General features: G+C 44.0%; 1 protein-coding gene across 8 annotated transcripts in view; it reads left to right on the forward strand.

The window, feature by feature from the left end:
- FMNL3 (formin like 3) overlaps positions 1-13606 on the forward strand; it is a 218091-nt gene that overhangs the window by 153774 nt on the left and 50711 nt on the right. For 7 of the 8 annotated variants that reach the window (XR_010213200.1, XR_010213197.1, XM_063952755.1 and 4 more), the window contains exons 5-7: positions 6900-6983; positions 7366-7518; positions 8868-8979. Coding sequence is in view for 6 of the 8 variants with exons in the window: in XM_063952755.1 (XP_063808825.1) it covers positions 6900-6983; positions 7366-7518; positions 8868-8979 (349 nt within the window). In the remaining 2 variants the exon portion in view is untranslated. The remainder of the gene's footprint in view (positions 1-6899; positions 6984-7365; positions 7519-8867; positions 8980-13606) is intronic. The other variant, XM_063952761.1, reaches the window with a different exon arrangement.

A 13606-nucleotide genomic window follows, 5' to 3' on the forward strand; every position in this document is an offset into this window, starting at 1 on the left:
CCCTGAACCTTTACTTAAAACGGTTCAAGTTCAAGATGGAATCGCTCAGAGCGGTCATCGCCAGCCTGGAAGGAGGGGATTTTATGGTATCTCTGGACATAAAGGATGCATACCTGCATGTTCCCATATATCCTCCTCATCAGGCGTACCTGAGATTTGCGGTACGGGATTGTCATTACCAATTTCAGACGTTGCCGTTTGGGCTATCCACGGCCCCGAGAATTTTCACCAAGGTAATGGCGGAAATGATGGTGCTCCTGCGCAAGCAGGGTGTCACAATTATCCCGTACTTGGACGATCTCCTCATAAAAGCGAGATCACGGGGGAAGTTGCAGAACAGCGTATCCCTTTCACTGAAGGTGTTACAGCGACACGGCTGGATTCTCAATATTCCAAAGTCGCAGCTGAATCCTACGACTCGCCTGCCCTTCTTGGGCATGATTCTGGACACAGACCAGAAAAAGGTTTTTCTTCCGATAGAAAAAGCGCAGGAACTCATGACTCTAGTCAAGGACCTGTTGAAGCCGAAACAAGTGTCAGTACATCATTGCACTGAAGTCCTGGGAAAAATGGTGGCGACATATGAAGCAATTCCCTTCTGCATGTTCCATCCAAGGACTTTCCAATGGGACCTATTGGACAAATGGTCCGGGTCACATCTGCACATGCATCAGCGGATCACCCTGTCCCCCAGGGCCCGGGTATCTCTCCTGTGGTGGCTGCATAGTGCTCACCTTCTAGAGGGCCGCAGGTTCGGCATTCGGGACTGGGTTCTGGTTACCACGGACGCCAGCCTCCGAGGTATGTGAGCACTCACACAGGGAAGAAATTTCCAAGGCCTTTGGTCAAGTCAAGAGACTTGTCTTCACATCAACATCCTGGAACTGAGGGACATATACAACGCCCTGCGTCAAGCGGAGACCTTACTTCGCGACCGACCAGTTCTGATCCAGTCAGACAACGTCACCGCAGTAGCTCATGTAAACCGACAAGGCGGCACAAGGAGCATAGTGGCGATGGCGGAAGCCACCAGAATTCTTCGCTGGGCGGAGAATCATGTAAGCGCACTGTCAGCAGTGTTCATTCCGGGAGTGGACAACTGGGAAGCAGACTTCCTCAGCAGACACGACCTGCATCCGGGAGAGTGGGGACTTCATCAGGAAGTCTTCGCACAGATTGCAAGTCGGTGGGGACTGCCCCAAATAGACATGATGGCGTCCCGTCTCAACAAAAAGCTACAAAGGTATTGCGCCAGGTCAAGAGACCCTCAGGCGGTAGCTGTGGACGCCCTAGTGACACCGTGGGTGTTCCAGTCGGTCTATGTATTTCCTCCTCCTTCCTCTCATACCCAAGGTGTTGAGAATAATAAGAAAAAGAGGAGTGAGAACAATACTCATTGTTCCAGATTGGCCACGAAGGACCTGGTATCCAGATCTGCAGGAAATGCTCACAGAAGATCCATGGCCTCTTCCTCTAAGACGGGACCTGTTGCAACAGGGTCCCTGTCTGTTCCAAGACTTACCGCGGCTGTGTTTGACGGCATGGCGGTTGAACGCCGGATCCTAGCGGAAAAAGGTATTCCGGATGAGGTCATTCCTACGCTAATAAAGGCTAGGAAGGACGTGACATCTAAACATTATCACCGAATATGGAGAAAATATGTTTCTTGGTGCGAGGCCAGGAATGCTCCGTTTACTTCACTTTCTACAAACTGGAGTGAATTTGGGCCTAAAATTAGGCTCCATTAAAGTTCAAATTTCGGCCTTATCCATTTTCTTTCAAAAGGAATTGGCGTCTCTGCCTGAAGTACAGACTTTTGTGAAGGGAGTACTGCATATTCAGCCTCCTTTTGTACCTCCGGTGGCGCCTTGGGACCTTAACGTGGTGTTAAGTTTTCTTAAGTCACATTGGTTTGAACCACTTAAAACAGTGGAGTTGAAATATCTCACTTGGAAGGTGGTCATGTTGTTGGCCTTGGCTTCGGCTAGGCGAGTTTCGGAATTAGCGGCTTTATCACATAAAAGCCCCTATCTGGTTTTCCATATGGATAGAGCGGAATTGCGGATCCGTCCTCAATTCCTACCTAAGGTGGTCTCATCCTTTCATATGAACCAACCTATTGTCGTGCCTGTGGCTACACGTGACTTGAAAGATTCCGAGTCCCTTGATGTGGTCAGGGCTTTGAAGATTTACGTGGCCAGAACGGCTAGGATCAGAAAAACAGAAGCACTATTTGTCCTATATGCAGCCAACAAGGTTGGCTGCCCTGCTTCAAAGCAGACTATTTCTTGCTGGATCTGTAACCCGATTCAACAGGCGCATTTTTACGGCAGGATTGCAGTTACCAAAATCGGTTAAGGCCCATTCCACTAGGAAAGTGGGCTCGTCTTGGGCGGCTGCCCGAGGGGTCTCGGCACTACAGCTGTGCCGAGCTGCTACTTGGTCGGGGTCAAACACCTTTGCAAAGTTCTATAAGTTTGATACCCTGGCTGAGGAGGACCTCCTGTTTGCTCAGTCGGTGCTGCAGAGTCATCCGCACTCTCCCGCCTGTTTGGGAGCTTTGGTATAATCCCCATGGTCCTTACGGAGTCCCAGCATCCTCTAGGACGTTAGAGAAAATAAGATTTTAAACCTACCGGTAAATCTTTTTCTCGTAGTCTGTAGAGGATGCTGGGCGCCAGTCCCAGTGCGGACTACTTCTGCAAGACTTGTATATAGTTATTGCTTTCATAAGGGTTATGTTATAGTTTCGTCGGTTTTGGACCGATGATATGTTGTTGTTTCATACTGTTACCTAGATAGTATATCACAGGTTATACGGTGTGATTGGTGTGGCTGGTATGAATCTTGCCCTTAGATTAACAAAAATCCTTTCCTTGTCCTGTCCGTCTCCTCTGGGCACAGTTTCTCTAACTGAGGTCTGGAGGAGGGGCATAGAGGGAGGAGCCAGTGCACACCCAGATCCAAAGTCTTTCTTAAAGTGCCCATGTCTCCTGCGGAGCCCGTCTATCCCCATGGTCCTTACGGAGTCCCAGCATCCTCTACGGACTACGAGAAAAAGATTTACCGGCAGGTTTAAACTCTTATTATTGACTGTAACTGAACTTGTTGTTATACAGTGCATCCGGAAGGTATTCACAGCGCTTCACTTATGTACATGTGATTTCTTAGTATTTTATTTTTAATAAATTAGCAGAAATCTCAAAAACACCTTTTTCGCTTTGTCATTATGGGATAATGGGGGTAATTCCAAGTTGATCGCAGCAGGAAATTTTTTAGCAGTTGGGCAAAACCATGTGCACTGCAGGGGGGGGGGGGCAGATATAACATGTGCAGAGAGAGTTACATTTGGGTGTGGTGAGTTCAATCTGCAATCTAAATTGCAGTGTAAAAATAAAGCAGCCAGTATTTACCCTGCACAGAAACAGTATAACCCACCCAAATCTAACTCTCTCTGCACATGTTATATCTGCCCCCCCTGTAGTGCACATGGTTTTGCCCAACTGCTAAAAAATTTCCTGCTGCGATCGACTTGGAATTACCCCCATTGTGTGTAGAATTTTGAGGGAAAAAATGAATTTATTCCAGTTTGGAATAAGGTTGTAACATAACAAAATGTGGAAAAAGTGAATCGCTGTGAATACTTTCCAGATGCACTGTAACATTGTCAGGGACTCACCATCCTTCTGTGACCATTCCAATCTTGCATTGTCACTAGTTATGTAACATACAGTAGATAATATAAATTATTTTGTGTATCCCTCCTCCCATATTCCACACTATTGGCCTCTAACAAAGAAACTAAGGCCCAGATTTATCAAGCCTTGGAGAGTGATAAATTGCAAGGTGATAAAGTACCAACCAATCAGCTCCCAACTGTCATTTTTCAAACAGTCTGTAGCATGGCAGTTAAGAGCTGGTTGGTTGGTACTTTATCACCGTGCAATTTATCACCCTCCGAGGATTGATAAATCTGGGCCTAAAGCTGGGTACACACTTTGTGATATGTCATCAGATCTGGCGGACAGGACCAACATATCCTCAATTCTGCGTATATTTGGCACATATTGGGCATTGTGTATGTCCGATATGTGCTTGCCCGCGGTTGCTAGCAACGTCGGCAGGTTTCACGGTCTGCACATCAAACCGGACGATATCACTGACGACACCATGTATGCTAATGGAGGACGGAACAATGATTGTTCTGTCGTTCATTAACATTTCTCAATGTTTACCCAGGTTCCGATATGTCATGTGAAATATCCGCTAGGTACACTTTGCATCAGTGTGTACCCAGCATAACAGGGAGAGTAGTTTTAGTTTGTGGTGTGTATTTTTGTGGGGCTTTTGGACACTCTATAGCCTCATCAGTATAAATCACAAATATACTGTATATTAGCTGTAAGGCATTGCAAAAGCTAGTTATCAGTCATCTTCATGTTGCTCTCATTACAATCACTTGTACATTCAGCCCACATAACACCTCTGGTTGGTGATGGTTAGATGGTGACAGCTCTATTCCGATGCAAATCATTCTCTTGTTAACCTACACATACTAATAATAGTGGCAGGATTTTTTGTATTTGTAAGTATCATTCAATTGAGCTTCATCTTTGTGAGACACCAGTATTATACTTGATCAAATTTTACTCTCCATATATGAAGTTAATCAGAGTGAAAGAGAACACATACATTACTGTATTGCATAGATGGGGTTAAGCATAATGATATCATTATTGTGTTTTGGTTTCAGTCTGTTATTGAACTGCTGACTAGCCTCTGACTGAAACTGCTAGATATTACTTCACAGACCAAACAGTCTATGAGGGGAGAAGTGCTTACAGTTGTTTATTTTCTTTACTTGCATAGCCGGGGTTCTGATCTTACATGACACCGCAGCAACATTACACACTGAATGGAGACCTTGTGATATTGCGGATCTTTTCAGGGCTGATTTCATTTTCGCTATTATGTTTAATATATACCATCATTGCATAGAGAATCTGACATCTGAACTGTTAGGTGAAGTAAAAACCTTTGGATGTGACCGGAAACAAATTAACAACTTTTAAACCTTGGCGTTGAATGGCATTAAAGCTGACTTTTAATGTGTAGTGTGTTTTTTTTAAAATAAACTAGTAATTTTGTAAACTGTTCCGTGGATGTCACATGTGTGACCTCCTAAAATAAAATTGCCTCTTCTGTTGCAGTCCGTTGTCTCGGTAAACAGAATTGACGTCTAGATGTTTGCAGAAAGCAGTATTGTACATATGAACGGTATCTCCTAGCTGTATGGTATTTTGACTTTAATCAGCAGCAAGAGGCATAGAGCACACATTTGTTTTGACGGAAAATAACACAATTCAGTACTAATCAGTCTCTGTATAAATACATACATGTCATTTACACGTTGCTGTATAATGTCTTTAATGGTTGCATGTCCCCCATTAATACTAGTTTGAATATCATAGAAAATGTAATGCTGGTTATACAGTATAAGTGGTTCTAAGAGATAGATTCCATTAAGTGTGTGGGGGCATATTGCCTTTGCAATGGTGGGGAAACGCCGGCAATCATCTTTCCCCATCTCATTTGCTTCTTTTTACCCCAATCTCACCTCGGAAAGGCAGAGTTTAGTATCCAGCCTTTTGCAAACAAAAATGTACGAGTCTGGAGCAACTATAAGTGCGCCATATGGCCGCACTTACTCATAGGGCGAGGTGCCTCAAACCTAACTTAATCAACCCGTAAGCTGGGTAATGTGATGATTTTCATTTATAGTTACAGGATTATATAACATTTGAATGGTGAATCCTATGTAGTGTAGTGTTCGCTTAAGGGCCCAGACGTGTAAAGATTTATCAGTTTAAGCTTGTATAATGCACAATGGATGTTCATGCGGTTTTGTAAATTGACTATTAGTTAAAATAATACTGTATAGAAATAGCACAGCATCAATAATAGGTGAAAGCATGTTGACATTATGGGTTTGTCTGTCATTTTCTTTCATAAGAGAACCTTCCCTGCCTCCCGTTTTCCTGTTTTACCTTAATGAACGGGTTTCATAACATAGAGGTCTAAGGCTACACTTACTATCTGACTCTTACATTTACTATGTGGCTCTTTAAATCCAGTTTTGGTCACTGGATTTAAAGGACCGTAATATTAAATACAAAGCACATATGGGTTTTATATTTATTATTATTGAACCTTTTTAAATCCAGCAGCCAAAACCGCTGAAGACACAACAGCTTGCATTGAAGAATAGGGATTGGTTAGTATTTATATGCTACAGGTTGAGTCTCCCTTATCCAAAATGCTTGGGACCAGAGGTATTTTGGATATCGGATTTTTCCGTATTTTGGAATAATTGCATACCATAATGAGATATCATGGTGATGGGACCTAAATCTAAGCACAGAATACATTTATGTTTCATATACACCTTATACACACAGCCTGAAGGTCATTTTAGCCAATATTTTTTATAACTTTGTGCATTAAACAAAGTGTGTCTACATTCACACAATTCATTTATGTTTCATATACACCTTATACACACAGCCTGTAGGTCATTTAATACAATATTTTTAATAACTTTGTGTATTAAACAAGGTTTGTGTACATTGAGCCATCAAAAAACAAAGGTTTCACTATCTGACTCTCACTCAAAAAAGTCCGTATTTCGGAATATTCCGTATTTCGGAATATTTGGATATGGGATACTCAACCTGTATTAGTTTTGCAGACTGGTTCTCTACTGATAATATTGTATGATTCTTCTGAATAGTCTCTGCTTTCAGTGTCTTTAGTCCAGAATGTAATCTTGTTGCCTAGGTATGGTTTCCTCCAGTTACGATGTTCCCCTTCATGTCATAGTCTTCTGTTTTCTTTTACAGGTGGGTGCGGGAGTTTTTAAACAATGACAACAAGGGCCTGGATGTTTTGGTGGAGTATCTCTCATTTGCACAGTGTGCGGTTATGTAAGTACAGACTGTAAAGTTGTCTTGCTGGAACATACGTGGGAGAAACACCCTAGGGCTTAAATACCACAAGTTTTGGGTTTTTGTAGTAGGAAAATCTGTGCACATTGAACACTGATTATTATCCACTGTAAATTCCTGTGTCCTGGTGCTGAAGTAGCAGCATGTGTTCCAAATCACAGTTTCCACCCCGCGCAGCTGCGCTGTCTGCCATGTAAAGCTGACTGCAGTTGTCTGTGTTTTTGGTCCCAGCCGCTTCAGTTCTTGCATATTGTCATGCTGAAAACCATCTCGCTGCTGCTTCATGGCTTTGCTTTACCCAGTCCTCTCTCTCTCTGTGTCTTGGCCGCTCAAGCTTCTTCTGTGTCCCTTTTTGATGTAGGTTTGATTTTGAGGGCATGGAAAATGGGGAGGATGGCTTGGTTGAAAAGTCCAAACCCTGGAGCAGATCCATCGAGGATCTGCAGAATCCCAACACCCTCCCTGCCCCTTTCACCAACGGCCTCGCTCGCTCTGCCCGCCAGTCTGTGCTCCGGTATGTATTTGTGTGCCAACGCCTTGCCAGTTCTTCCTGCATCCAGCTCGCCATGATGCCATGTTTTTTTCCATATCTGTTCTCTTCATGTAAAAGGTGTATTATATTACAGGGTCATTATTGCTTACAAATTTAAGGGGTCCATATTTAAATAATGTTTTAGCCACCCTGCATTTGTGTATTTCTAAAGCTAATGCATCTTTGACGATTTTGGTCTTGCTATGCAACTCTGTTTAGTCTTCTATGACTGAGTGACCCCAGTTTACAGGTTCATTGATGGTACATTGGGGAGATAAGACAAGAGAATAATCCTATGTGAAAATGAACTAAATATCTGCTTGGTTTCTTTCATTATCAAGCTAATTTGTACATGTACGGGCCCCAATAAATAGTTTACAATTGCTGACTGTCAGTAAATAAAACTGACACTTTCATTTCTGTGAGTGTTACTGCTAAGAGAATTATACAGCATCAGACGGCATAACATACTACACCCCAGAACAGGAGGCATTTGATATGTTGGCTGTTGGGATCCCGGCACTCACCATACCAACGCCGGAATCCCGGCAGCCAGCATATTGACAACAATTCTCCCTCTTGGGGTGTCCACGACACGTGCCCGCAGCGTGGCGAGCGCAGTGAGCCCGCAAGGTGCTCTTTTGCACTCACCCTGCTGCCTGCATGCCGGCGGTTGGGCTCCCGGCTCCGGTATGTTGAGTGCCGGCATAACATACTACACCCCGTCAGAATAGAGTGATGCACTTGAAAAACTTTAAACTCCGCTATGTGGTCATGGGAGACGTAAGGCTATGAATTTTCTCAATGGAAACTTTGTGTTTAGTACAGTTGTATTGCACATCTGTGAAGAAGCCTAATGGTGCTAACCTTTGATTTCGACCGCATCTGTGAGAGAACTCAAAGGATTGTATGCACATTTTAGGTACCTTGCGATGCGATGTGCGGGCACGCCGGTTGAATCTCGCGTCTCAAGATAGTATGTGCTGCAGTTAATATTTATCAAATCGCAGTGCGATTGCATGTGTTTTTAAAAATATGCAATATATCGTAGCGCAATGGGCACCCGCCGGGAGCGGCTGGAGGCCACTCCCACTCGGCGGTAACGTGCCCATCACGTGATTACCATGCAATCTATTGCATGATCGCATGGTAATCACTTTGGCAGTTCAGGTGCGATTTCATCGCACCTGAACTGCTGGTGCGATGCCCCGCGATGTCGCGTCGCGGGGCATCGCACAAGTGTATGGGCACCAAAAGAACTGATATTTAAATAGTTTAGTGCTAAAGTCAGAAAGTTCAATAACCCCTGTAAACTTACTGTCTCCTAATAGCAGCTACAATACATTACCAGGAAAGAAGGCTTTGAAGAACTCTCGATTGGTCAGCCAGAAGGACGACGTACACGTGTGCATCATGTGTCTCCGTGCCATCATGAACTACCAGGTACAATGACGCTATAAAATGTATTGCTGATCAGTACAGCAGTATGTGTGCGCAGGTTACATTTGGATGAGGTCACGCATGTCTAGATGTAGGGTTGAGATTAGACTTGCAGTCATACCACTAATTAGCAGTGGTTGTCTAAGAAATGATGTACAGGGTTCAGGATTTCACTTAGGAATCTGTCAATCATAGCTAAAACAATGCATATTACTTTAAGCTAATAAACTGTTAAAACATTTATGATATATATATATATATATATATATATATACATACATACACACACGCATATTTACAGTGTATGTATGTATGTATGTATGTATATATATATATATATATATATACCTCAAACCCAAATTTGCCCTTATCTTGCGCTTGCGCTATCTTGCGCTTATCTTGCGCTATTGCACCTCCAAAACAATCCTCCTGTTGGTGAGGATCCAAACCACGTATCACCACCAAATGAATCAGAGGGCGCTTAATTGCTTTCTAATTGACCAACAATCCATACAGATAGTCAGTGTCGTAGTAGAATTTTTTTCTTAAATAAAAATATGCTCAATTCAACATTGATAGATCAGCAAACCCTTTTTCTTTTTCATCCACTAGGGGTCACTGGAGTACTCTTGGGATATGGACAGTTCCACAGGAACTAGGCACTGAATAGTTAAACTTTGACTATACCTCCCCTCCATATCCCAGAGTACCTCAGTGTTTTTTCGGTGCTCACCGAGACTAGGCTTGTGGAACTTGATCCACAATTACTGAATTTTTTGATTTTTTTTGGAATCCCTTTCCCCCTTCCAAGAAGGCGAGGGTCTGGGATAGTGAAAGCTGCTAAAGCAGCTGTGGGTGTCGGACCTCTCTAGAAGAGCTCCCTCACTACCACGTGCAGCCCATCTCGGATCTCCTATTGTGGGAGCACGTCTTCAGTCATTCCAGTTGGCGTGGCTTCAGACGTCCACAGATGGGTGGATCCGCAATTTAGTTTTAACAGGTTACAAAATAGAGTTCGACTGTCTCCCGCCAATGCGGTTTTTCAGGACAGGACTGCCTCTGTCGGACGGCAAGAGGGCGATTCTGCAGACTGCCATTCAGTCTCTGCTGGACGCAGCAGTTTTGGTTCCGGCCCCTGTGCACCAACAGGGTCAGGGTTATTAATCCAGTCTGTTATGGTACCGAAGCCGGATGGCTCGGTCAGGCCAATTTTGAACTTAAAGGGCCTCAATCAGTACGTCACTTACTACAGATTCAAGATGGAATCTCTACGGTCAGTAATTGCAGGTCTAGAGCCACAGGAATTCATGATTGCGCTGGATCTCAAGGATGCGTACTTACACATTCCGATTTGGCCTCCTCGTCAAGGTTTTTGCGGTTTGCAATACGACAGAACCATTACCAGTTTCAGGCTCTACCGTTTGGCCTCTCGTCAGCGCCTCGGGTATTCACCAAGGTGATGTCTGTGATGATAGCTCATCTCAGATCCCTAGGAGTGATAATAGTTCCGTACTTGGACGACTTACTCATCAAAGCTCCGTCTCAACAAATCCTCCTTCAACAGGCATTGCTGACATACAATGTACTGGTTCACCACGGTTGGATTGTCAACTTCAAGAAATCGCATCTAGTTCCGTCTCAACGACTTCAATTCCTAGGTATGGTTCTCGATACGGTAGATCAAAGAATTTACCTACCCGAACAGAAAGTACAGGTCATTCGTCATCTGGTACAATTAGTGCTCAAGCCACGCACGGTATCGGTTCATTTGTGCATTCGCCTTTTAGGCACAATGGTGGCGGCTTTCGAAGCGCTTCAGTTCGAAAGACTTCACTCACGTCCTTTTCAACTGGACGTGCTCGCACAGTGGTCGAGTTCGCATTTACAGATTCACCACAGGGTAAGGTTGTCTCCAAGGACCAGAGTGTCTCTACTCTGGTGGCTCAAAGTACAGAATCTAACCGCAGGGAAACGGTTCGGCGCCTGGAATTGAATAATTCTCACGGCAGACGCAAGTCTCAGAGGTTGGGGAGCTGTAGTTCAAAATTTTCAGCTCCAGGGCCTCTGGGCGGATCACGAAAGATTGCTGTCTATAAATGTCCTGGAACTCCGGGCAATTTAGAATGCTTTGCGACAAGCAGTGCACTTGTTGCAGGCTCAAGCTGTTCAGGTGCAGTCAGACAATGCGACGGCGGTCGCATACATCAACAAACAAGGCGGAACGAGAAGCCGCATGGCAATGCAGGAGGTAGCTCGAATCCTCAATTGGGCCGAATATCACCAAGTGATATTGTCAGCAGTGTTCATTCCGGGAGTGGACAACTGGGAGGTGGATTATCTCAGTCGTCGGGATTTTCATCCAGGAGAATGGGCATTAAATCCAGAAGTGTTTCACATGCTGGTCCAGAGGTGGGGTTGCCCGCAGGTGGATCTGATGGCATCTCGCCACAATCATCAAACGCCCCAGTATATGTCCAGAACGAGAGATCCAGAGGCAGTGGCGGTGGATGCTCTCACAGTCAGGTGGCCATACAGTCTAGTGTATCTGTTTCCACCGTTTCCGCTGCTCCCTCTATTGCTAAAACGGATCAAAAGAGAGTCCGTCACAGTCATACTAGTGGCGCCTCATTGGCCATGGAGAGCTTGGTTCTCGGATCTTCGCGGATTACTTGCAGACAATCCTTGGCCGCTCCCACTACGTCCGGACCTGTTACAACAGGGTCCGTTCCTTTACCCCGATTTAGCGCGGCTGCGTTTGACGGGGTGGCTGTTGAGACCGCCCTCTTAAGGAAAGAGGGCATTCCAGAATCAGTCATTCCAACCATGTTACGAGCTAGGAAGCCGGTTACGGCAGCTCATTATTACAGAATTTGGCGTGCCTATATAGGTTGGTGTGAAGCTCGGAAGGTTCCGACATCTTCTTTCAAGTTATCCCGTCTTTTGTTATTTCTACAGATGGGGTTAGATGGAGGTCTACGTTTATCTACACTAAAGGTGCAGATATCTGCTTTGTCAATTTACTTTCAAAGAAGATTGGCTCTATTACCGTCGGTACACACCTTTATGCAGGGTGTCCTCAGAGTACAGCCTCCATTCACTCCACCTACTGCGCCATGGACTTGAATCTGGTGTTAGATTTTTTACAGTCTTCATATTTTAAACCCTTACAAGAAGTGGATATTAAGTTTCTCACTTGGAAAACGATTTTTCTCCTAGCCTTGGCTTCGGCAAGGCGGGTTTCAGATTTGGGTGCCTTTGTCATGCAAGCCACCGTATTTGGTGTTTCATGATGACAGAGCGGAACTTCGGACGAATCCCGCTTTCTTACCAAAAGTAGTGTCCTCTTTTCACATCAACCAACCAATAGTAGTTCCTGTGTTGACAGGACATTCTGAAACTCTGGATGTGGTAAGCGCTTTACACGTTTATGTATCCCGAACGTCTACAGTTCGTAAGATGGATACGTTGTTTGTTCTCTATGATGCTGCCAAGAGAGGTTGGCCAGCCTCTAAGCAGACCTTATCCAGATGGATAAAACTGACCATACGTCAGGCTTATCTTCAGGCTAGGTTACAGCCGCCTACATCGGTAACAGCTCATTCCACACGTTCTGTGGGAACTTCATAGGCAGCTGGTCGTGGAGCTTCTACGACACAGCTTTGCCGTGCGGCTACATGGTCGTCAGTGCACACGTTTGTGCGATTTTATAAGTTTGATACTTTTGCGGCATCAGCATCTAGCTTTGGCCGTTTAGTTTTACAGGTGCCAAATAGCTCTCCCGCCCACGGGGGAAACTTTGGTACGTCCCAAGAGTACTCCAGTGACCCCTAGTGGATGAAAAAGAAAATAGGATTTTTGTACTTACCAGGTAAATCCTTTTCTTTGAATCCATAGGGGGCACTGGACGCCCACCCAGAGCAGTTGATACCTGGTTGTGGTAAGTGCAGGGAATATTATGGTAACACACTCTTACCGACTGTTTCAAATTAGAAATTTATCTGGTTGGTGTCAACTGTTAGTTGTCAGATTTGTTTTGTGTCAACTTTATTGTTGTCCGTTTTTTTTTTGGTTATATGTATTTCTCCATTGTCAACCTCTATAGCTCCAGTTCGGCTCAGTAAAAAAACACTGAGGTACTCTGGGATATGGAGGGGAGGTATAGTCAAAGTTTAACTATTCAGTGCCTAGTTCCTGTGGAACCGTCCATATCCCAAGAGTACTCCAGTGCCCCCTATGGATTCAAAGAAAAGGATTTACCTGGTAAGTACCAAAATCCTATTTTTACATACACATAATATTGAACATAATTATGTCAGCAGACAGTAACAGTGGGCTATTGCTCTTCACAACCCTATATAGTTATATATATTTATACCTTCTTTAAATTAGTATGTTCCAAAAAAGGGATTATGATGCTCTCAATGTTATATGTTTAGAGACAGATACTTTACAGGTGAAACTCAGAAAATTAGAATATCGTGCAAAGGGTAATTTATTTCAGTAATTCAACTTAAAAGGTGAAACTAATATATTATATAGACTCATAACATGCAAAGTGAAATATTTCGAGCCTTTATTTGTTATAATTTTGATGATTGTGGTTTATACCTTAAAATAACCCTAAATCCAA

Source organism: Pseudophryne corroboree, chromosome 2 (genome assembly GCF_028390025.1).
Source record: "Pseudophryne corroboree isolate aPseCor3 chromosome 2, aPseCor3.hap2, whole genome shotgun sequence".
NCBI lineage: Eukaryota > Metazoa > Chordata > Amphibia > Anura > Myobatrachidae > Pseudophryne > Pseudophryne corroboree.